This window comes from Anolis carolinensis, unplaced genomic scaffold (genome assembly GCF_035594765.1).
Source record: "Anolis carolinensis isolate JA03-04 unplaced genomic scaffold, rAnoCar3.1.pri scaffold_14, whole genome shotgun sequence".
In the NCBI taxonomy this organism is placed as follows: Eukaryota; Metazoa; Chordata; class Lepidosauria; order Squamata; family Dactyloidae; genus Anolis; species Anolis carolinensis.
The window spans coordinates 11095280-11120534 of NW_026943825.1; the positions used below are offsets into that span (position 1 = coordinate 11095280).

General features: G+C 41.9%; 1 protein-coding gene across 4 annotated transcripts in view; it reads left to right on the plus strand.

Annotated features, from left to right (window-relative positions):
• The first annotated feature begins 2733 nt into the window (after positions 1 to 2733).
• The window catches only part of ca14 (carbonic anhydrase 14), a 61051-nt gene continuing 38529 nt past the window's right edge, over positions 2734 to 25255 (plus strand). Inside the window, exons 1-3 of one of the 4 annotated variants that reach the window (XM_062964932.1) lie at positions 2734 to 3319; positions 13997 to 14017; positions 23916 to 24092. In XM_062964932.1, the coding sequence (XP_062821002.1) occupies positions 3262 to 3319; positions 13997 to 14017; positions 23916 to 24092 (256 nt within the window). In that variant the 5' untranslated portion in view covers positions 2734 to 3261. Of the gene's footprint in view, positions 3320 to 13996; positions 14018 to 23915; positions 24093 to 25255 lie in introns of those variants that run through there. The other 3 variants (XM_062964935.1, XM_062964933.1, XM_062964936.1) reach the window with 3 other exon arrangements.

The following is a 25255-nucleotide window of genomic DNA, read 5'->3' on the forward strand; positions in this document are numbered from 1 at the left end:
ATCCGAATATTCCAGAGACGGGAAAGTGTTCCTGTCTTGTCTCCTTTCCAGATCTCTTGCTAAACCAGGAGTCCTGGCGAGGATCTTGCTGCCCTTCCAAATATTCTTTGCCGTGGGGTCTGATTTCACGGGATGCTGAAGGCCGAGAGTCATCGTCCCTTTCGTTTGCGCTCTTATGGCCAAGGCTTTGGCAAAGCCTCTTTGTCGACATCAAGATATAGATTCCGTTTCTGAAAAAAATAAACTCTTCGCCGGAGAAACAGGGCTTGGTGTTTTCCTTTGTGCTTTGCACTCTGCATATGCTCAGAGAAACTCTTACCATGAACAATCATACATTCCAGGGAGTCAGTGGGATAGTGGCAAACATTCCCTTAAAATGTAAATCGTGGTCTTGGTGTTTTGCAGTTTGCAGTCTGCATATGCTCAGAGGAACTCTTGCAACAAACAATCATATATTCCAGGCAGTCTATGGGAAATAGGCCCTGGTTGCAAATATTCCCTTCAAACTCACACCCTGTGCTTGGTGTTTTGCTTTGCACTCTGCGTATGCTCAGAGGATCTCTTGCCACAAAGAATCACACATTCCAGGGAGTCGGTGAGAAAGAGGCCCCAGCTGCAAACATTCCCTTGAAAGCCAAACCTTGGGCTTGTTTTTCTTTGTGCTTTGCACTCTGCGTATGCTTAGAGGAACTCTCACCATGAACTGTTATACATTCCAGGGAGAAAGAGGTCCCTGTTGCAAACCTTCTCTTGAAACCTAAACATTGGGCTTGTTTTTTTGTGCTTTTTTGTGCTTTGCACTCTGCATATGGTCAGAGGAACTCTTGCCACGAAGAATTATACATTCCAGGGAGTTGGTGAGAAAGAGATCCCCATTGCAATGTGTGCTTTGCACTCTGTGTATGCTCAGAGGAACTCTTGCTACGAATGATTATACATTCCAGGGAGTCAGTGAGAAAGAGATCCCCATTGCAATGTGTGCTTTGCACTCTGTGTATGCTCAGAGGAACTCTTGCTGCCAATGATTATACATTCCAGGGAGTCAGTGAGAAAGAGATCCCCATTGCAATGTGTGCTTTGCACTCTGCGTATGCTCAGAGGAACTCTTGCCACGAACGATTACACATTCCAGGGAGTCGGTGAGAAAGCGGTCCTCATTGCAATGTGTGCTTTGCACTCTGCGTATGCTCAGAGGAACTCTTGCCACAAAGAACCACACATTCCAGGGAGTTGGTGAGAAAGAGATCCCCATTGCAATGTGTGCTTTGCACTCTGTGTATGCTCAGAGGAACTCTTGCTACGAATGATTATACATTCCAGGGAGTCAGTGAGAAAGAGATCCCCATTGCAATGTGTGCTTTGCACTCTGCGTATGCTCAGAGGAACTCTTGCTGCCAATGATTATACATTCCAGGGAGTCAGTGAGAAAGAGATCCCCATTGCAATGTGTGCTTTGCACTCTGCGTATGCTCAGAGGAACTCTTGCTGCCAATGATTATACATTCCAGGGAGTCGGTGAGAAAGAGATCCCCATTGCAATGTGTGCTTTGCACTCTGCGTATGCTCAGAGGAACTCTTGCCACGAACGATTACACATTCCAGGGAGTCGGTGAGAAAGCGGTCCTCATTGCAATGTGTGCTTTGCACTCTGCGTATGCTCAGAGGAACTCTTGCTGCCAATGATTATACATTCCAGGGAGTCGGTGAGAAAGCGGTCCTCATTGCAATGTGTGCTTTGCACTCTGCGTATGCTCAGAGGAACTCTTGCTGCCAATGATTATACATTCCAGGGAGTCAGTGAGAAAGAGATCCCCATTGCAATGTGTGCTTTGCACTCTGCGTATGCTCAGAGGAACTCTTGCCACGAACGATTACACATTCCAGGGAGTCGGTGAGAAAGCGGTCCTCATTGCAATGTGTGCTTTGCACTCTGCGTATGCTCAGAGGAACTCTTGCTGCCAATGATTATACATTCCAGGGAGTCAGTGAGAAAGAGATCCCCATTGCAATGTGTGCTTTGCACTCTGCGTATGCTCAGAGGAACTCTTGCCACGAACGATTACACATTCCAGGGAGTCGGTGAGAAAGCGGTCCTCATTGCAATGTGTGCTTTGCACTCTGCGTATGCTCAGAGGAACTCTTGCTGCCAATGATTATACATTCCAGGGAGTCAGTGAGAAAGAGATCCCCATTGCAATGTGTGCTTTGCACTCTGCGTATGCTCAGAGGAACTCTTGCCACGAACGATTACACATTCCAGGGAGTCGGTGAGAAAGCGGTCCTCATTGCAATGTGTGCTTTGCACTCTGCGTATGCTCAGAGGAACTCTTGCTGCCAATGATTATACATTCCAGGGAGTCAGTGAGAAAGAGATCCCCATTGCAATGTGTGCTTTGCACTCTGCGTATGCTCAGAGGAACTCTTGCCACGAACGATTATACATTCCAGGGTGTCGGTGAGAAAGAGGTCGCCATTGCAATGTGTGCTTTGCACTCTGCGTATGCTCAGAGGAACTCTTGCCACAAAGAATCACGCATTCCAGGGAGTTGGTGGGAAGGTGACCCCAGTCCCAGGCATTGCCCTCAATCCTACACCCCGAGGCCACCCTTCCTGCCTCTCCCTCCTCTCCTTTCTGCCTGTGGCCTTTTGCGGAGGGAGAGAGCGCTTGGCTGGCACTGCTCTGAACCGCGGCCAAATTCCAGGCCAACCCCCCTTGGGTCCCCCCTTTGCTCTGTCCAAACACTGTTGGGACTCTCAGAGACAAGTGGATGGAGGTATTTAAGGCGCAGGGACCTCGGTGGCCGGGCAAAGGCGTTCTGGGGCCAGGAGCCACCTTAAAAGGAGGAAAAAGTTCTCTCCTTTGGGTTTTCCTGGGTGGCAAATGGGTCTTGTTTAGACCTCAGGACAACCTTTGAGAGGACAAAGTAGGGGCAAGTTGGGATCTATTTGCTGGTGGCATTTGTTAGTAACCCTATTTGCAAGAGACCAGAGCAGGGCAAAAAACCCAAAACAGACACCACTTTTGGGTCCAAAGTTGGGGATAATAGGTCCATCAACTTGGTGGCATTGATTGTATTTTGGAGTTTGTATCAGATAATTTTTTGGAGTTTGTATCAGATTATATTTTGGCGTTTGTATCAGATTGTATTTTGGAGTTTGTATCAGATTGTATTTTGGAGCTTCATCTCAAAGGAGACCAATTAGGGGAAAAAAACCCCTATTTGGAGTTGGGAACTCTTCCTTTCCATCTCTGATCCCAAGATGTTCCTCGCTCTCCTCTTCTTCCAACTCCTGTCCCCAAATTTGGCTGCAAGCGGAGGTAAGTTCCCCTGTTTTTCTCCTTTGCTTTCTGGGTTGCTCTTTTTCGGATGATTTGGATGCAACTAGCTTGGTTTTCGGGGTGGAAAGGGACACTTTCCCTGCGGCAGCGACTGGCAAAGGTTTCTCAGAGAAGGAAAACATCACCCTTTATTCTTTCTTGAAAAGCTCATCAGTTCCAAATTAATGATGTTTGGCTCACGCCGCCGGCCAAGCTTGCAAACACTGGGGCTTTCTCCTCTGCCCTTCCTAAAAGGGTTTCTTTTTTCTTTTTTGCAAAGCATTGGTCCTCTTTTTGAAATGTTCCTTTCGGCCTCTGCCCCAAAGAGGCGACAAAGTGTATTTTGCACAAAAGGATGTTTGGGTCTGGCTAGAAGCGCAGGGCAAGTGTGCAGCAACACTGTGGCTTTCTCCTCCTTGGACCTCTTTTCGGCCCCTAAGAGGCTACTAGTTGGGATTTTGGTTTTGTTTAATATGTGTATTGTATTGTATTTATCATGGTGGAAACCACCCTGAGTCCCTTGAGGAGATAGGGAGGTATATAAGTAAAGTTATTATTATTATTATTTATTGTATGACACAGCAAACAAGATAGATATGCTGGATTTCGTATCACAAGTCGAACACTTCCCAAGCATTTAGGACTGTGTGATTTATTATTATTATTATTATTATTATTATTATTATTATTATTATTATTTTATGACACAGCAAACAAGATAGATATGCTGGATTTCGTATCACAAAATCACAAGTCGAACACTTCCCAAGCATTTAGGACTGTGTGATGTATTATTATTATTATTATTATTATTATTATTATTATTATTATTATTATTTTATGACACAACAAAGATAGATATGCTGGATTTCATATCACAAAATCACATGTTGAACACTTCCCAAGTGTCTAGGACTGTGTGATGTATTATTATTATTATTATTATTATTATTATTATTATTATTATTGTATGACACAGCAAACAAAGATAGATATGCTGGATTTCTTATCACAAAATCACAAGTCGAACACTTCCCAAGCATTTAGGACTGTGTGATGTATTATTATTATTATTATTATTATTATTATTATTATTATTATTTTATGACACAACAAAGATAGATATGCTGGATTTCATATCACAAAATCACATGTTGAACACTTCCCAAGTGTCTAGGACTGTGTGATGTATTATTATTATTATTATTATTATTATTGTATGACACAGCAAACAAAGATAGATATGCTGGATTTCTTATCACAAAATCACAAGTCGAAAACTTCCCAAGTGTCTAGGACTGTGTGATGTATTTTCGGATGATGCGTGCAGATCCTAGTCGGGTGGCCTTTTGCAGTTGGCAGATCGTGATTTTGTCAATGTCTATTATTTCCAAATGCCGGCTGAGATCTTTTGGAACGGCACCCAGTGTGCCCATCACCACCGGGACCACCTGCACTGGTTTCTGCCAGAGTCTTTGAAGTTCAGTCTTGAGGTCCTGATAGCGGCTGAGGTTTTCCTGTTGTTTTTAGTCAATGCGACTGTCACATGGGATGGCAACATCAATGATCCAAATCTTTTTCTTTTCCACAACTGTGATGTCTGGTGTGTTGTGTTCCAGAACTTTGTCAGTCTGGATTCGGAAGTCTCACAGTATTTTTGCATGTTAATTCTCCAATACTTTTGCAGGTTTGTGATCCCACCAGTTCTTTGCTGCTGGGAGGTGGTCCTTGAGGCATAAGTTCCAATGAATCATTTGGGCCACATAGTTGTGCCTCTGTTTGTAGTCTGTCTGTGCGATTTTCTTACAGCAGCTGAGGATATGATCCATGGTTTCGCCGGTTCCCTTGCACAGTCTGCATTTTGGGTCATCAGCTGATTTTTCGATCTTGGCCTTAATGGCCTTTGTCCTGATGTCTTGCTCCTGGGCTGCAAGGATCAGGCCTTGTGTCTCCTTCTTCAGGGTCCCATTTGTGAGCCAGAGCCAGGTCTTCTCCTTGTCAGCTTTTCCTTCAATTTTGTCAAGGAACTTTCCATGCAATGTTTTGTTGTGCCAGCTGTCAGCTCTAGTTTGTAGTGTGGTTTTCTTGTACTGGTTTTTTTTGTCTGCTGTGCTTTCAGGGGTTTCTGATTTTTGACTTCAATCAAAGCAGGTTCTTCACTTTGCTTTCCATATTCTGCCAGGGCATGTTCTTCTTCTTTGACTGCTTGTTTTACTTGCAAGAGTCCTCTGCCCCCTGATCTTCTAGGCAGATATAGCCAGTCAACATCACTGTGAGGGTGCAGGGAATGATGAATGGTCATGCGTTTTCTTGTTTTTCTGTCCATTCATCATTCACTGCATCATCATTATTATTATTATTATTATTATTATTATTATTATTATTATTATTATTTTGTTTTCTCCATACAGGACGTTTCTCAACAGAGACAGATCGAAAGAGATAGGGAGTGTTACTGAAGAATAGCTCACTGGATGGATCATTAGATAGATGAATGGACAGACAGAAAGACAGACAAATGGATTGTCTTGTCGAAGGATTTCATGGCTGGGATCACAGGGTTGTTGTATATTTTCCGGGCTGTATGGCCATGTTCCAGAAGTATTCTCTCCTGACGAATGGATTGTTGGATAGATGGATGGATGGATCATTAGATAGACAGATGAACGGGCAGACAGACAGATAGTTGAATGCATTGTTGGATAGATGGATGGATGGATCATTGGATAGACAGACAGGCAGACAGGCAGACAAATGGAGTGTTGGATAGATGGATGGATGGAGCATTGGTTAGGATGAATGGACAGAAAGACAGATAGAAACATGAATGGATATATGGATAGATCATTGGATAGATAAATGGACAGACAGACAACAGATAGATGAATGGATCGTTGGATAGATGGATGAATCATTGGATAGACAGATGAATGAACAGACAGACAGACATATAGATGAGTGGATTGTTGGAAAGATGGATCGTTTGATAGATAGATGAATGGACAGACAGATGGATAGATGAGTGGACTGTTGGATAGATGCATGGATGGATCATTGGATAGATAGATGAATGGACAGACAGATGGATAGATGAATGGACTGTTGGATGGATGGATCATTGGATAGATAGATGGACAGACAGACAGATAGATAGATTAATGGATCATTGGATAGATGGATGGATCATTGGATAGATAGATAGATGGATGGATAGACAGACAGATATATAGATGAATGGATTGTTGTATAGATGGATGGATGGATCATTGGATAGACAGATGAATGAACAGACACACAGACAGATATATAGATGAGTGGATTGTTGGAAAGATGGATGGATGGATCATTGGATAGATGACTGGACAGACAGATGGATAGATGAGTGGACTGTTGGATAGATGGATGGATGGACCATTGGATAGATAGATGGACAGACAGACAGACAGACAGACAGACAGACAGACAGATATATAGATCAAGGGATCGTTGGATAGATGGATGGATCATTGGATAGATACATAGGCGGATGGATAGACAGACAGATACAGTAGAGTCTCGCTTATCCAACGTAAACGGGCCGGCAGAACGTTGGATAAGCGAATATGTTGGATAATAAGGAGAGATTAAGGAAAAGCCTATTAAACATTAAATTAGGTAATGATTTTACAAATTAAGCACCAAAACATCATGTTAGACAACAAATTTGACAGAAAAAGTAGTTCAATACACAGTAATGTTATGTAGTAATTACTGTATTTATGATTTTAGCACCAAAATATCACAATATATTTGAAACATTGACTACAAAAATGCGTTGGATAATCCAGAATGTTGGATAAGCGAGTGTTGGATAAGTGAGACTCTACTGTATATAGATGAATGGATTGTTGTATAGATGGATGGATGGATCATTGAACAGACAGATGAATGGACAGACAGACAGACAGATATATAGATGAGTGGATTGTTGGAAAGATGGATGGATCATTGGATAGACAGATGAATTGACAGACAGATGGCTAGAGGAATGAACTGTTGTATAGATGGATGGATGGATGGATGGATGGATAGATGGATGGATGCATCATTGGATAGACAGATGAATGGACAGATAGACAGAGATAGATGAATGGATTGTTGGATAGATGGATGGATGGATCATTGGTTAGATAGTTGAATGGACAGACAGACAGATAGACGGATGAATGGATTGTTGGATAGATGGATGGATGGATCATTGGTTAGATAGTTGAATGGACAGACAGACAGATAGACAGATGAATGGATTGTTGGATAGATGGATGGATCATTGGTTATAGATGAATGGACAGATGAATGGATAGACAGATAGACGGATGGGTGGATAGATTGATAGAAAGATAGATAAATGAATTGATGGATGGATTTACAGGCAGACATATGGATTGTTGGATGGATGGAAAATAGATAGATAGTTACATAGATAATTCAGGAATGAGGGGAAAAGAGCAGGGCCAGCTTTTGACGGTGATATTCGGATGCAATGGGCTGAACCGGCTTTGTGGTTTTTTGTGTGCCTTTGTTTCCGACATACATTGATCCTAACGAGAATCTATATCATGAGGATTTCTTGGCAATATCCAGTCATCCATCCATCCATCCATCCATCCACCCACTATCTGTCTGTCTGTCTGTCTATCTATCTATCTATCTATCTATCTATCTATCTATCTATCTATCTATCTATCTATCTATCTATCTATCTATCTATCTATCCACCCAGCTGTCTGTCTGTCTGTCTGTCTATCTATCTATCTATCTATCTATCTATCTATCTATCTATCTATCTATCTATCTATCTATCTATCCATCCATCCATCCATCCATCCATCCATCCATCCATCCATCCATCCATCCATCCATCCATCCATCTATCTATCTATCTATCTATCTATCTATCTATCTATCTATCTATCTATCTATCTATCTATCCACTCAGCTATCTGTCTGTCTGTCTGTCTGTCTGTCTATCTATCTATCTATCTATCTATCTATCTATCTATCTATCTATCTATCTATCTATCCATCCATCCATCCATCTATCCACCCAGCTATCTGTCTGTCTGTCTGTCCGTCCGTCCGTCCATCCATCCATCTATCTATCCACCCACCCGTCTGTCTGTCTGTCTGTCTGTCTGTCTATCTATCAATCTATCTATCTATCTATCTATCTATCTATCTATCTATCTATCTATCTATCTATCTATCTATCTATCCACCCAGCTATCTGTCTGTCTGTCTGTCTGTCTATCTATCCAGTGATCCATGCATCAATCCATCTCTCTTTTTGTCTATAGATCTATCTGTTCAGGGGTCCACTGATCTTCTATCTACTTATCAATCTGTCTATATGTCTATCATTTTATCTATCTTCCACCCGGAGACTAGTCACAAGGAAGCCATGGATCCCAATGGCAGGAAAAGAGATTCCACCTGAACGTTAGAAAGAACTTAAAATAGATAAGATGTTCCTACAGACGATACTTTTATGGATAAGAGTCCATTCCACCTGTTGTGCAAGTCGGATTCCCAGCTGACACCTTCCTGTTGACATTCCTCCAGTGTAAACAGGAAGGTCACACAGACACAAATCTAACCTTCCTCCTCCAGCTTCAACCCACTGGAAAGACCGTTCTCTTGATCGAAGCCTCTGCAAAGAGAAGCAAAGCAGGAGAAAAAGATTCAGTTTAAATATTAATAAGAACATTCTGAGCATTAGAGCTCAGCATTAGAGCTGAGCAAGAGTAGAATAAGCTACCTCTGAACCATTCCCTGGAGGTTTTCGGGCTGGATGGCCACCTGTCGGGAGGGTTTTGATGGCGTCTTCAAGCCTGGAAGAATGGGGTTGGACTGGGTGACCCTTGGGATCTCTTCCAACTATCTATCTATCTTCCTAAGAGGCCGGTAGGTAGGTAGATAGATAGATAAATAGATACGTATCTTTAAGAGTCTGGATGGTCATCTGTTGAGAGGGCTTTGATGGTGTCTTCAAACCTGAAAGAATGGAGTTGGACTGCATGACCTTTGGGATTTCTTCCAACTATGATTCTATCTATCTATTTTCCTGAGTGGCCAGTAGGTAGATAGATAGATGGGTGGATGTCTTTAAGTAGATGCTGGATGGTCATCTGTTGGGAGGGTTTTGATGGTGTCTTCAAGCCTGGAAGAATAGCATTGGACTAGATGATCTTTGGGATCTCTTCCAACTAAGATTCTATCTACCTATCTTCCTGGGAGGCTGGTAGATAGATAGATAGATACCTACAGGCTGGATGGCCATCTGTTAGGAGGGCTTTGATGTTGTCTTCAAGCCTGGAAGATCTTTGGGATCTCTTCCAACTATAATTCTATCTATCTGCCTGGGAAGTTGATGGATGGATGGATGGATGGATAGATAGATGTCTTTACAAAGAGGATGGATGGCCATCTGTCAGGAGGGCTTTGATGGTATCTTCATGCCTGGAAGAATGGGGTTAGACTGGATGACCTCTGGGATCTCTTCCAACTATGATTCTATCTGTCTAGCTTCCTGGGAGTTCGATAGGTAGTTAGGTAGGTAGGTAGGTACAGAGATGTCTTCAAGTAGAGGCTAGATGGTCATCTGTAAGGAGAGCTTTGATGGTGTCTTCATGTCTAGCAGAATAGTGTTGGACTAGATCATCCCTGGTATCGCTTCCAACTATGGAAGAGATACCAGAGATATATAGATACTATTTATCTGTATATACATCTATCTTCCTGGGATAGGTAGGTAGGTAGGTACAGGTATTGAAGCAGAGGCTGCGTGGCCATCTGTCAGGAGGACTTTGATGGTGTCTTCCTGCCTTGCAGAGGGAATGGCTTTTGAGGTCCCTTCCAGCTCTATAATTTCCATAATAATACAGTAGAGTCTCACTTATCCAACATAAACGGGCCGGCAGAATGTCAGATAAGCGAATATGTTGGATAATAAGGAGGGATTAAGGAAAAGCCTATTAAACATCAAATTAGGTTATGATTTTACAAATTAAGTACCAAAACATCATGTTATACAACAAATTGGACAGAAAAAAATAGTTCAATACGCAGTAATGTTATGTTGCAATTAATGTATTTACGAATTTAGCACCAAAATATCACGATGTATTGAAAACATTGACTACAAAAATGCGTTGGATAATCCAGAACGTTGGATAAGCGAGTGTTGGATAAGTGAGACTCTACTGTAATACTAATAATATTAGATAATAATCATGATTACTATAAAGAACAACACTCAGAAAACAAGGGAAATCTAGTCAGGAAACAATCAGGGCCAGCTAACACCTCGCAACAAAGGATTCCCCCAGGCAAGAAGCAGCCAGGCTTTGAATCTGCAAGGCCATTCAGTGCTAATCAATGGCAACATTCACACTTGCGTTGTCGAAGGCTATCATGGCCGGGATCACAGGGTTGTTGTATGTTTTCCGGGCTGTATGGCCATGTTCTAGAAGTATTTTCTCCTGACGTTTTGCCCACATCTATGGCAGGCATCCTCAGAGGTTGTGAGGTATGGAGAAACCTCACAACTTCTGAGGATGCCTGCCATAGATGTTTCGTCAGGAGAGAGTGCATCTGGAACATGGTAATGCAGCCTGGAATACTCACAGCAACCCAGTGATTATTATTATTAATAATAATAATCTTTGATAATAAATCACAGCAACCCAACAACAACAACAACAATAATAATGGTAAAGGTAAACGTTGTGTCCGGGGGTTGGTGCTCATCTCCATTTCTAAGCTGAAGAGCCAGCGTTGTCTGTAGACACCTCCAAGGTCATGTTGCCAGCATGACTGCATAATAATAATAATAATAATAATAATAATAATAATAATAAGAACAACAACAACAACAACAACAACAACAACAACAACAGCAAATGCAATTAAGGCCAAGATCGAAAAATCAGCCAGTGACTCAAAATGCAGACTGTGCAAGGAAGCTGACGAAATCATTGATCATATCCTCAGCTGCTGTAAGAAAATCGCACAGACAGACTACAAACAGAGGCACAACTATGTGGCCCAAATGATTCATTGGAACTTATGCCTCAAGTCCCACCTCCCAGCAGCAAAGAACTGGTGGGATCACAAACCTGCAAAAGTATTGGAAAATGAGCACGCAAAGATACTGTGGGACTTCCGAATCCAGACTGACAAAGTTCTGGAACACAACACACCAGCCATCACAGTTGTGGAAAGGAAAAAGGTTTGGATCATTGATGTTGCCATCCCAGGTGACAGTCGCATTGACGAAAAACAACAGGAAAAACTCAGCCGCTATCAGGACCTCAAGATTGAACTTCAAAGACTCTGGCAGAAACCAGTGCAGGTGGTCCCGGTGGTGATGGGCACACTGGGTGCCGTGCCAAAAGATCTCAGCCGGCATTTGGAAACAATAGACATTGACAAAATCACGATCTGCCAACTGCAAAAGGCCACCCGACTGGGATCTGCGCACATCATCCGAAAATAAATCACACAGTCCTAGACACTTGGGAAGTGTTCGACTTGTGCTTTTGTGATATGAAATCCAGCATGTCTATCTTGTTTGCTGTGTCATAATTAAATAATAATAATAATAATAATAATAATAATAATAATAATAATAATAATAATAATTGATTATAATCATATTGATGGCTCTTGGGTTCCCTTCCAACTTTATGACTCCATGAAATTGTTCAAAACAAGCACGCAAACACTCAAACTTTGGGAAGATTTGCCCAAAGTCACCATGTGGGCCTTTCGGGGTGGCCGCTGCCTCTGTTTCCCCAAATGTTTTCCAAATGGAAAGAAATAGGGCGAACAGAACCCCCCCCCCCCCCCTTCTCTTATCTCGTCCAGGGCGAACTCTGTCCTTTACTTCACTGGAATATATTTAGCAGCAACAGCAAGAGAGAGAGAGAGAGAGAGAGAGAGAGAGGGACCGGTCTGTCCTGCTAGAGATCACATCTCGGCCGCCCTGGGACCTGCTGCCCTTTTTAAAGAGCCGGACACATTTCGGATCCGCTTATCTCCTCTGAATCACCTCGGGCTCCAGTTTCCCCTCCAAGTTATGTTTCCAGCCGTTAGAACAAATCAAAAGGGCCTTGTCGGGGATGCACTGAAGGCAATGGCTGCAGGAAGCACCAAAAGGAAAGCGAAAAGGACTCTGCCCAAGCAGGGAAACCTGCTGGGTCACACTCTCTCGGCCTCAGAGGAAGGCAGGGGATAGATTGGGCTATCTATCCATCTATGTCAAAGGCTGTCTGCACCACAAAGCCCGTTGCTAGGTAGAGTGGCCCTCTATAGATCCATCTATCTATCTGTCTATCTATCTATCTACCTCAAAGGCTCTCTGAACCACAAAGCCTAGGTGGAGTGGCCCTCTATAAATTATCTGTCAGTCCTTCAGTCCGTCCATCCTTCCATCCATCTACATCGAAGGCTGGCTGAACATCAAAGGCTGTTGCTAGGTGGAGTGGCTCTTTCTAGATTATCTATTTATCTGTCTGTCTGTCTGTCTCTATCCATCCATCCATCCATCCATCCATCCATCCATCTATCTATCTATCTATCTATCCATCCATCTATCTATCCATCTACATCAAAGACTGTCTGAACCTCAAAGCCTGTTGCTAGGTGGAGTGGCCCTCTATAGATTATCTATCTATCTATCTATCTATCTATCAATCATCTATCTATCCATCTATGTCAAAGTCTGTCTGAACCGCAAAGCCTGTTGCTAGGTGGAGTGGCCCTCTATTTGTCTGTCTGGCTATCCATCCATCCACCCACCCATCCATCCATCCACATCAAAGGCTGTGTGAACATCAAAGGTTGTTGCTATGTGGAGTGGCCCTCTATAGATTATCTATTTGTCTGTCTGGCTATCCATCCATCCATCCATCCATGTACATCAAAGGCTGTGTGAACCCCAAAGCCTGTTGCTAGGTGGAGTGGTCCTCTATAGATTATCTATCTATCAATCTATGTCAAAGTCTGTGTGAACCTCAAAGTCTGTTGCTAGGTGGAGTGGCCTTCTATAGATTATCTATCTATCAATCTATGTCAAAGCCTGTCTGAACCTCAAAGGTTGTTGCTAGGTGGAGTGGCCCTCTTTGCTGCTACTGGGAAAGAAAGGTGTATGGGGAAGGGAGGGAAAAGAAAGAAAGAAAGAAAGAAAGAAAGAAAGAAAGAAAGAAAGAAAGAAAGAAAGAAAGAAAGAAAGAAAGAAAGAAAGAAAGAAAGGAGAAATAAAGAAAAAGACAAAAAGAAGGAAGGGAAAGGTTTAAAGGTACGAGGGGAGTCAAGTGAAAGAAAGGAAGGGAAGAAAGAAGAGATGAAGGAAGACGAAGAAGAAAGAAATAGAAGGGAAGAGGAAGGAAGGCGGAGAAAGGAAAGAAAGATGGAGGGGGAAGGTGTATGAGGGAAAGCAAGGGAAGAAGGAAAGGAAGGAAGGAAGGAAAGAAAGGGAGAGAACTATTTGACAATTTGGACTTCAACATGGAGCAAGAAGGCCATTCCAATGATACGCACTCAAAGCTCTGCAAATGGGATTCTTTAAATGCAATATAAATGCCCCAAATTCAAGTTGCAGATGGACTCCTCACTTTGGTCTCTCTTCCTTTGCAGGTTCTCACTGGACATACGAAGGTAAGGAGAAATAAAAGAAATCTAGTATTGTTTATCTACTAGCTTGGGTGCCCAGCGTTGGCCAGGTTATTTAAAAAAGTCAATTTTTTAATTGTATGAAATGCATCAGGTGGTGGGTGAACTATAACTCACATCATGCCAGGTTAACCCCGAAAAACTTCATCCGTACTTAAAGTTTGTTATGTTGGGCAAGTTTGCACTGGAAGAATCATGGTGAGGTTCAGTGTGCTCTCTGGCTGTAGGGCTCGGGCTGTGGCGCAGGCTGGAGAGTAGCTGCAATGAATCACTGCAATGAATCACTCTGACCAGGAGGTCATGAGTTCGAGGCCCGCTCTGAGCCTATGTTTGTTTGTCTTTGGTCTATGTTGAAAGGCATTGAATGTTTGCCTATATGTGTAATGTGATCTGCCCTGAGTCCCCTTCAGGGTGAGAAAGAAGGGTGGAATATAAATGCTGTAAATAAATAAATAAATAGTCAGGCCCCTCAAGTCAGGGCCCCCTCAAACCCCTCCAGTAGAGGGTTCTGGGTGCCAATTCTGGTCCAGGTCCATCATCAGTGGAGGTGACAGTTTCCCTGGTTGTGGGTGAACTACAACTCCCAGAAAGGAAGGACAGTTCCCCCCAAACTCCTCAAATTATTAAATTTTAGCATATCAGGTCTGTGTGCCAAGTTTGGTCCAGATCCATCGGTGTTTGGGTTCGCAGTTCTCTCTGGATGTAGGTGAACTACAACTCCCCCAAATCAAGGTGAATTTTCCCCAAAGACCTTCAGTATATTTTGCTCTTCATGTGGGCTCTGTGTGCCAAGTTTGGTCCAATTCCATTTGTGGTGGAGCTCAGAGTGATCATTGATTGCAGGTGAACTATGCATCCCAGTACCTTCAATCAATCAATCAATCAATCAATCAATTTATTAATGCTCCGACCAATGGTCATATGCATTTACAGAAACAACATCAAACAAACATCTATACAAAACACTGTAAAATCCAACACTTAAAAGTAGGATGCAAGCAGGATAAAACAGAACATGCAAACTATGCATTGTGTGGTGCAGCAGCACAAGTGCAACATGTGCTGGGGACTGCACAATTACCGGTAAAATGCCAATGTAGAAAATTAGTCATTTAAAAAACATAAGTAAAAATATCAACCAAGCATCTATAGAAATCCTGTAAACTTCCACAGTTAAAAGCACAGTGCCTGGAGTATAAAACAGAGCTTGCAAAATATAACCGATAAAAAGCCAATATAAAATATCAGTCATGTTAAAAACTAGATAAAAGCATCTCCGGCGCAGTCGACTGCAATGTCCGCAATCAGTCTTGCTCTGATTTTATTTGCTGCCGAAGGCAAACATCCCAGTACCTACAACTCCAAAATCTCCAGGCCAATTCCCCTCCAAACCCACCAGTATTCCAATGTGGGCATATCGGGTCTGCATGCCAAGTTTGGTCCAGATCCATCATTGTTTGGGTTCATGGATGGAGGTGAACTTACAATAATAATAATAATAATAATAATAATAATAATAATAATAATAATAATAATACTTTATTTATACCCCGCCACCATCTCCCCAACGGGGACTCGGGGTGGCTTACATGGGGCCATGCCCAAAACAATACAATGTAAACAGCATACTTCAACTCCTCTAAATCCCTCCAAAGACCTCCAGGATTTTTTTCTTGGTTGTGAAGGTTCTGTGTGCCAAGTGAGTTCCAGGTCCATCATTGGTGGAGTTCAGAGTGCTCTTAGATTGTAGGCAAACTATACATCCCAGGACCTACAACTCCTATAAATCATGTTGAATTCTCTCCAAACCTCTCTAGTATGTTCAGTTGCTGTTTACTATGTGCCATAGAAGAGAATAGGAAAGGGTTATGGGAGAGGCAGTGGGCGGGATCATATGTGCAAGGTTTATGTGGACGAATGGATTAAGTATTTTTATTGTACTGTTTTAAATGTATTTATTGGATTATTTTAAATTGATTGTTTTAATTGTTATGTTTTATTTTTGTACTGTATTTTGCATTGAATTTGCTAGATTGTGAGCCGCCCTGAGTCCTTTCAGGTGAGAAGGGCGGCATAAAAATGATGGAAATAAATAATAAATATATAATAATTCCACACCAATGGAGAGAGTAAGGAACACTGGGGTGTCTGTGGTGGAGGAAAAACAGAACATCTAGGAGAAATTGTCCTCGAACAAAAGGAACCGTTACAAGAAGAATCCTGGACCGATGAGCCTTGTTGCAGTCTGGGGCTTATTCTGTGCAAAATTCAGATTTGTTTTGTATAGAAAAGTGCTGTCTGTGCCAGAGTGAACATTTCTGCCTAAAGGGAGAAGAATCAACAGTTTGTGCACATTTTCAGGCGTCAATGGGATTTGGGATCCTTCCGCTGCAGGACCTTTGTGCATTTCAGGCCCTCGGGAGCCGTTTATGGGGTGGGAGGCCACGACCCGAGCTGACCTCCCTTCTCGCCATTGTTTCTGGTGGCCGTGGGCTTCGCCAGCAAGAAAGAGGAGCCAACTCCACTGAGTCGGATGGAAAGGAAGATTATTTGGTGGGTTCCGAGCCATGCCGGATCATCCTCACGCTCTGCTGATATCCAGAGTCCTTATGCTTCCTGGGAGTCCATTGGAGGCTCCTTTTCTGGAGGATTCGAAGCAGAAGCTGGATGGCCATCTGTTAGGAGGGCTTTGATAGTGTCCTGGGAGAAAAGGGGTTGGACTAGATGAATCCTGGACGTCTCTCCCAACTTTATAATTTTATGTATCGTTCCCTGCATGTTGTGCAGTAGAAGCTGGATAGTCATCTGTTAGGAGGGCTTTGATGGTGTCCTACCTGGTAGAAAGAGGGTTGGACTAGATTACCTCTAAGGGTATCTCCCAATTTTATAATTCTATGATTCCTTCCTTGGACGTTTTGAAGCAGAGGCTGGATGGCCATCTGTCGGGAGGGCTTTGATGATATCCTCCTGCCTGGTAGAAAAGTAGTTGGATTAGAAGACCTCTAAGGGTCTCTCCCAATTCTATGATTCTATGATTCCTTCCCTGGATGTTGTGAAGCAGAAGCTGGATGGCCATCTGTCGGGAGGGCTTTGATGACATCCTCCTGCCTGGTAGAAAGAGGGTTGGACTAGATGACCTCTAAGAGTCTCTCCCAACTTTATAATTCTATGATTCCTTCCCTAGATGTTGTGAAGCAGAAGCTGGATGGCCATCTGTCGGGAGGGCTGATGATATCCTCCTGCCTGGTTGAAAGGGGGTTGGACTAGATGACCTCTAAGAGTCTCTCCCAACTTTATAATTCTATGATTCCTTCCCTGGATGCTGTGAAATTTCTATGCTTTCTTCCGTGGATGCTGTGAAGCAGAAGCTGGATGGCCATCTGTCGGGAGGGCTTTGATGGTGTCCTCCTGCCTGGTAGAAAGAGGGTTGGACTAGATGACCTCTAAGAGTTTCTCCCAATTCTATAATTGTATGATTCCTTCCCTGGATGTTGTGAAGCAGAAGCTGTATGGTAATCTGTTAGGAGGGCTTTGATGGTGTTCTCCTGCCTGGTTGAAAAGTAGTTGGACTAGATGATCTCTAAGGGTCTCTCCCAATTCTATAATTCTATTATTCCTTCCCTGGATGTTGTGAAGCAGAAGCTGATGGCCATCTGTCGGGAGGGCTTTGATGGTGTCCTCCTGTCTGGTAGAAAGGGGGTTGGACTAGATGACCTCTAAGGGTCTCTCCCAACTTTGTAATTCTATGATTCCTTCCCTGGACGTTTGGAAGCATGAACTGGATGGTCATCTGTCGGGAGGGCTGATGGTGTCCTCCTGCCTGGTAGAAAGGGGGTTGGACTAGATGACCTCTGGGGTCCCTCCCAAGACTTCTCCTTCCATACAAAGCCATTGTGGGTTTCACGTTCTCCTGCTTCTTCCAGGCCTCTCTCGCTCGCTTGCACACACAGTCCCGTGTCCCCAAAGCACCTTTTCTAATGCTAAGTGTGTTTGCTAGACCTTTCCTTTTGCCGCCGCCAAAGTCCTGTTCCAATTAGAAAAAAAGAAAGAAAGAAAGAAAGAAAGAAAAAAAGAAAGAAAGAAAGAAAGAAAAGAATCCCCTTGTTGTTGTTGCACAGAGCTGAAGGCTCAGTCGGGCATGGGCTGATCCTTTTGCATGATGGGGATGGTAATCCGGACCCTACGCATTCCTGAGCCGGCGAGAAAAAGCCAGAAAGAAATAAAGGCCTTGTGAGGAGACTAAGAAGGGCTTAGCCGTGGGGCAGGAAAGCCCACTGAGGCCCCAAGACCAACCGCAGGATTATTGGCAGGGTCCCGTCCCTTTCCAAAGTTGAAGGAATCAAAGCAGAATCAGGCAGAATAATGCTACATATTAGACTCCTATCGACGCAGCCTAGAATCGCATTGGCCTTTTGCACCGCAGCATCACACTCTTGGCTCACGTTCATCTCGCACTTGACTGAGACTCCTAGATCTGGGCTGTATGGCCATGTTCCAGAAGCATTCTCTCCTGACTTTTTGCCCACCTCTATGACAGGCATCTTCAGAGGCTGTGAGGTCTGTTGGAAAACAGGCAAATGTGAATGTAATAATATAATAATACTGTATATACTTGAGTATAAGCCTAGTTTTTCAACCCTTTTTTAAAGACTGAAAAAGCCCCCCTCGGCTTATACTCGGGTGAGGGTCCTGGTTGGCTTATATTTGGGTCAGCTTATACTCGAGAATATATGGTACATTTATTATTTTTCTCTATTATTATTGGTATTATTACATTTATTATTTTTGTCTATTATTGTTGCTACTATTTATTTTACTCTATTTTTATTATATTATTATTAATACAGTAAAGTCCAACATTCGCTTATCCAACGTTCTGGATTATCCAACGCATTTTTGTAGTCAATGATTTCAAAACATCGTGATATTTTGGTGCTAAATTCGTAAATACAGTAATTACTACATAGCATTACTACGTATTGAATTACTTTTTCTGTCAAATTTGTTGTATAACATGATGTTTTGGTGCTTAATTTGTAAAATCATAACCTAATTTGATGTTTAATAGGCTTTTCTTTAATCCCTCCTTATTATCCAACATATTCACTTATCCAACGTTCTGCCGGCCCATTTATGTTGGATAAGTGAGACTCTACTGTACATTTATTATTTCACTCTGATCTTATTATTATTATTGCATTTATTATTTTACTCTATTTATTATTACTTATATTATTTTCCTGTATTTATTATTATTATTATTACATGTATTATTTTACTCTATTATTATTACTTGTATTATTTTCCTGTATTTATTATTATTATTATTATTGCATTTATTATTTTACTGTATTTATTATTACATGTATTATTTTACTCTATTATTATTACTTGTATTATTTTCCTGTATTTATTATTATTATTATTATTACATGTATCATTTTACTCTATTATTATTACTTGTATTATTTTCCTGTATTTATTATTATTATTATTGCATTTATTATTTTACTCCATTTATTATTACTTGTATTATTTTCCTGCATTTATTATTATTATTATTACATGTATTATTTTACTCTATTATTATTACTTGTATTATTTTCCTGTATTTATTATTATTATTATTATTATTATTATTATTATTATTATTATTAGTACATGTATTATTTTACTCTATTTATTATTACTTGTATTATTTTCCTGTATTTATTATTATTATTGCATTTATTATTTTACTCTATTTATTATTACTTGTATTATTTTCCTGTATTTATTATTATTATTATTACATGTATTATTTTACTCTATTATTATTACTTGTATTATTTTCCTGTATTTATTATTATTATTATTGCATTTATTATTTTACTCTATTTATTATTACTTGTATTATTTTCCTGCATTTATTATTATTATTATTACATGTATTATTTTACTCTATTATTATTACTTGTATTATTTTCCTGCATTTATTATTATTATTATTGCATTTATTATTTTACTCTATTTATTATTACTTGTACTATTTTCCTGTATTTATTATTATTATTATTACATGTATTATTTTACTCTATTATTATTAAAAGGATACATAAGCACATTTACATTGAAGAAGATGAGAATAATGATTAGAATAATGCCGATTGCAGCATTCACACTTGCCTCAAACAGACAAGAGTACTTTTTCCCACCCTGGACATCATTCCACAGATATATGAGTATGCCCGTCATAGATGTGGGCGAAACGTCAGGAGAAAATGCTTCCGGTAGATAGCCATACAGCCCGGAAAACTCACAGCAACCCAGTGACTCTGGCCATGAAAGCCTTCGACAACACATTATTATTATTACTATTACTATAGGTATTATGAACTCTTTAGGTCTTATACTGAAGCCAACTAAAAAAATAACAAAGGCAGTGGACCTGATGGGATCTCTGCTGAAATATTTCAAGAGGATGGACCTGAGCAACTCCAACATCCCATTGAAAAAGGGAGATCGGATGAGAGGGCAAAGCTGACTCATTGCTGTGTTGTTCTGAGCGGGTTTTCGGGGATGAATTGGCCTGTTTCTCGGTTGGCTGCAGAGCTATTTTGACTTGTTCTTCCAAGCCGGGGAGCAAGGATAAAGCTGTTTGCTTTGCCTTTGTGATTCCGGTGGCCGGAGAGCTTAAAGTCCCTGCATTGCATTTGACATTTTAACTAAACAGAAAGGCAGAGAGGGATAGAGCAGCATTAAAAATCCCCAAGAGGGGCGACGATCCCCAAATATTCCGGAAGCATTCTCTCCTGACGTTTCGCCCACATCTGTGGTTGTGAGATCTTTTGGAAACTAAGCAAGTGGGGTTTATATATATGTGGAATAATGTCTAGGATGTGGGGAAAAAACTCTTGTCTGTTTGAGGCTAGTGAATGCTGCAATTTATTTATTTATTTACAGTATTTATATTCCGCCCTTCTCACCTCGAAGGGGACTCAGGGCGGATTACAATGAACACCTATATGGCAAACATTCAATGCCAACAGACAAACAACATACATTAGACCAGGGGTCCCCAAACTAAGGCCCGGGGGCCGGATACGGCCCATCGAAGCCATTTATCCGGCCCCCACGGCACAAGGGCAGAAGGGGGTTGGGCTAAATGACCCAAGGGGTCTCTTCTCTCTTACAACCATTATTATTATTATGGCTCTTCCGTTGTGCTTTTGGAGAGTAATTACTACATACATCCCTTTTGCTGCTCTCCTTCAATATCTGTCCTCCAGATTGCACCACTACTTTATGACCCTGTTCTCTGTGGATTTTACTCATATTTCCTTTTTCACCCCGAGTTTTTAACCTAGTGTTCATGTGGCCCGCCCTTGGTTTTATTGTTCTTTTGGTTTAGCTTAATGTAGTGTATATATATTTTTTATTGTATTGTTTAATGTGTTATGATTTGTTGTTCTATTTATATTCTGTTATATTGTATTATTCTGGGCATGGCCCCATGTAAGCTGCCCCGAGTCCCTGTTGGGGAGATGGTGGCGGGGTATAAATAAAGTTTATTATTATTATTATTAACATTGAGGCTGGGTGGCCATCTGTCAGGGGTGCTTTGCTTGTGCTATCGGTGCACAAAGGCAGAAAGGGCTAGGACTAAATGGCCCAAGGGGTCTCTTCCAAAACTCTTTATTATTATTATTGTTGTTATTATTATAATTATTATTGCTCGGTGGCCAACTGAAGTCCGGCCCTCCAACGGTCCGAAGGATCGTGAACTGGCCCCGTTTAAAAAGTTTGGGGACCCCTGATATATTGTATGTACATACAACTTGTAAGCCGCTCTGAGTCCCCTTCGGGGTGAGAGAGGGTGGGGTATAAATGTAGTAAATAAATAGATAAATAGTTGTTGTTGGGTTGTTTTTTGGTTTGTTTGTTTTTTTGCACTACAAATAAGACATGTGCAGTGTCCATAGGAATTTGTTCGTATTTTTTTTTTCAAATGATAATTCGGCCCCTCAACAGCCTGAGGGATCATGAACCGGCCCTCCACTTAAAAAGTTTGAGGACCCCTGCATTAGACAGACTCAAAGGCATTTTTAACATTTTTCCAGCTTCACGATTCCGGCCACAGGGGGAGCTGTTGCTTCACCGTCCAGTAGTGGCTGTACTTCCTCATTCCTTTCCTCGTGTTTTGCTGGCAGTTTTATGGTGTTGTAAATTAGCGTCCCGCATAAAGCGTCCCTAAATTTCCCTAATTGACAGATGCAACTGTCTTTCGGGGCTGCATAGGTCAACAGTAAGCCGGGGCTATTAATGGTCGGAGGCTTAACCCGACCCAGGCTTCGAACTCATGACCTCTCGGTCAGTAGTGATTTATAGCAGCTGGTTACTAGCCAGCTGCGCCACAGCCCGGCCCGGCCCGGCAATAGGCCAGCTTAATTAGCACTGAATAGCCTTGCAGCTTCAAAGCCTGGCTGCTTCCTTCTTCCAACACTTCACAAGAAAGGATTCAAACGGCATTCATTGTACAGCAGAGAGGCCTCTCTCTTCATCTTAGTGACCTGAAGTGAGAAAAAAAGGCTTTTTGGGGGATGATGGGAGTTGTTGTCCCATCTAGAGATGAGGAGCGCTAGTTGAAGAGATGATAATGATGAATCCCAAAGCCAATGTTTATAGAATCACTGAACAATAGAGTTGGACAAGACCACATGGGCCATCTAGTCCTACCCCCTTCTGCCAGGTGGGAGAAGCACAATCAAAGCACCCCTGACAGATGGCCATTTATCCCCTATAATGATGATGATGATAATAATAATAATAATAATAATAATAATAATAATAATAACAATAATACAAAAAACCAGTACAAGAAAACCACACTACAAACTAGAGCTGACAGCTGGCACAACAAAACATTGCATGGAAAGTTCCTTGACAAAATTGAAGGAAAAGCTGATAAGGAGAAGACCTGGCTCTGGCTCACGAATGGGACCCTGAAGAAGGAGACAGAAGGTCTGATCCTTGCAGCCCCGGAGCAAGACATCAGAACAAAGGCCATTCAGGCCAAGATCGAGAAATCAGCTGATGACCCAAAATGCAGACTGTGCAAGGAAACCGGAGAAACCATTGATCATCTCCTCAGCTGCTGTAAGAAAATCGCACAGACAGACTACAAACAGAGGCACAACTATGTGGTCCAAAGGATTCATTGGAACTTATGCGCCAAGTACCACCTCCCAGCAGCAAAGAACTGGTGGGATCACAAACCTGCAAAAGTATTGGAAAATGAACATGCAAAGATACTGTGGGACTTCCGAATCCAGACTGACAAAGTTCTGGGACACAACACACCAGACATCACAGTTGTGGAGAAGAAAAAGGTTTGGATCATGGATGTTGCCATCCCAGGTGACAGTCGCATTGACGAAAAACAACAGGAAAAACTCAGCCGCTATCAGGACCTCAAGATTGAACTTCAAAGACTATGGCAGAAACCAGTGCAGGTGGTCCCGGTGGTGATGGGCACACTGGGTACTGTGCCAAAAGATCTCAGCTGGCATTTGGAAACAATAGACATTGACAAAATTATGATCTGCCAACTGCAAAAGGCCACCCTGCTGGGATCTGCACGCATCATCCGAAAATACATCACACAGTCCTAGACACTTGGGAAGTGTTCGACTTGTGGTTTTGTGATACGAAATCCAGCATGTCTATCTTGTTTGCTGTGTCATAATAAAATAATGATGATGATGATGATGATGATAAGAATGACGATGATGATGATAACAACCCCAGGGGCCATCCAATCCAACCCCCTGCCATGCAGGATTCCTTCTCCCTCCAAGGACGGGTCCTGGGTTCAAATGCCGCCTCTCTTTCTCTCTCCCCGCAGGTCCCCACGGTCAGGAGCACTGGCCGGAGACGTATCCAGACTGCGGGTTCCAGTCCCAGTCCCCCATCGATATCCAAACCGGTTCGGTCCAATATGACCCCAACTTGCCGCCAATCGAGACTGAGGGGTACCGGGATCCCGGGGGCGAATTCACCATGATAAATAATGGCCACACAGGTGAGGACAGAATGGGGTTGCTATCCTTTTGGTAAATGTGAATCTCCATGAATATGCGGAGACCACCTTTTGAAAACCACTAGTCAAGAAAAGCATGACCTTGTAAGAAATCAGCTCTTTGAACAAGTGATATTCAGAAGCATTCATGTAATGGCACACAGGGAACTCAGCTGTTAAACTGAAGAACCATGTCTTTGAACTGCTGAGGACAAAGACATCCCACTACAAGAATATATTTGGTTAGCACAGGATAGTTGTTTCTTTGAAGTTGAAATTGCAGTTACACTCCCTTGTAACCTCTTAGTTTAAAATATGCACTCAGCTATAAAAAACAAATCTTCTTTGAAAAATAACGTATCTTGTTTACTCATAAATAACTTGTATTCATTCACCATACAGGCACATTTCTTATTAAAGCTCAGTTATAGATAGGATGTAGTTTCTCTGTGTGTTGAGTACACAGGGTATTATTCTTAATCAATAGTCCATAGTCTTTATACAAGACTCGCTTGTCCAAGGTTCTGGATTATCCGAGGCATTTTTGTAGTCAATGTTTTCAATATATCGTGATATTTTGGTGCTAAATTCGTAAATACAGTAATTACAACATAACATTACTGCGTATTGAACTACTTTTTCTGTCAAATTTGTTGTCTAACATGATGTTTTGGTGCCTAATTTGTAAAATCATCACCTAATTTGATGTTTAATAGGCTTTTCCTTAATCCCTCCTTATTATCCAAGACATTCGCTTATCCAAGGTTCTGCCGGCCTGTTTAGCTTGGATAAGTGAGACTCTACTGTATCTTGTTTACTCATAAACATCTTGTATTACCATACAGGCACATTTCTTATTAAAGCTTGGTTATAGATTGGAGCCCCGGTGGCAAAGTGTGTTAAAGCACTGAGCTCTGAACTTGCAGACCGAAAGGTCACAGGTTCAAATCCCGGGAGTGGAGTGAGCACCCGCTGTTAGCTCCAGCTTCTGCCAACCTAGCAGTTTGAAAACATGCCAATGTGAGTAGATCAATAGGTACTGCTCCGGCGGGAAGGTAACGGTGCTCCATGCAGTCATGCCAATGGCCACATGACCTTGGAGGTGTCTATGGACAATGCCGGCTCTTCGGCTTAGAAATGGAGATGAGCACCAACCCCTAGAGCAG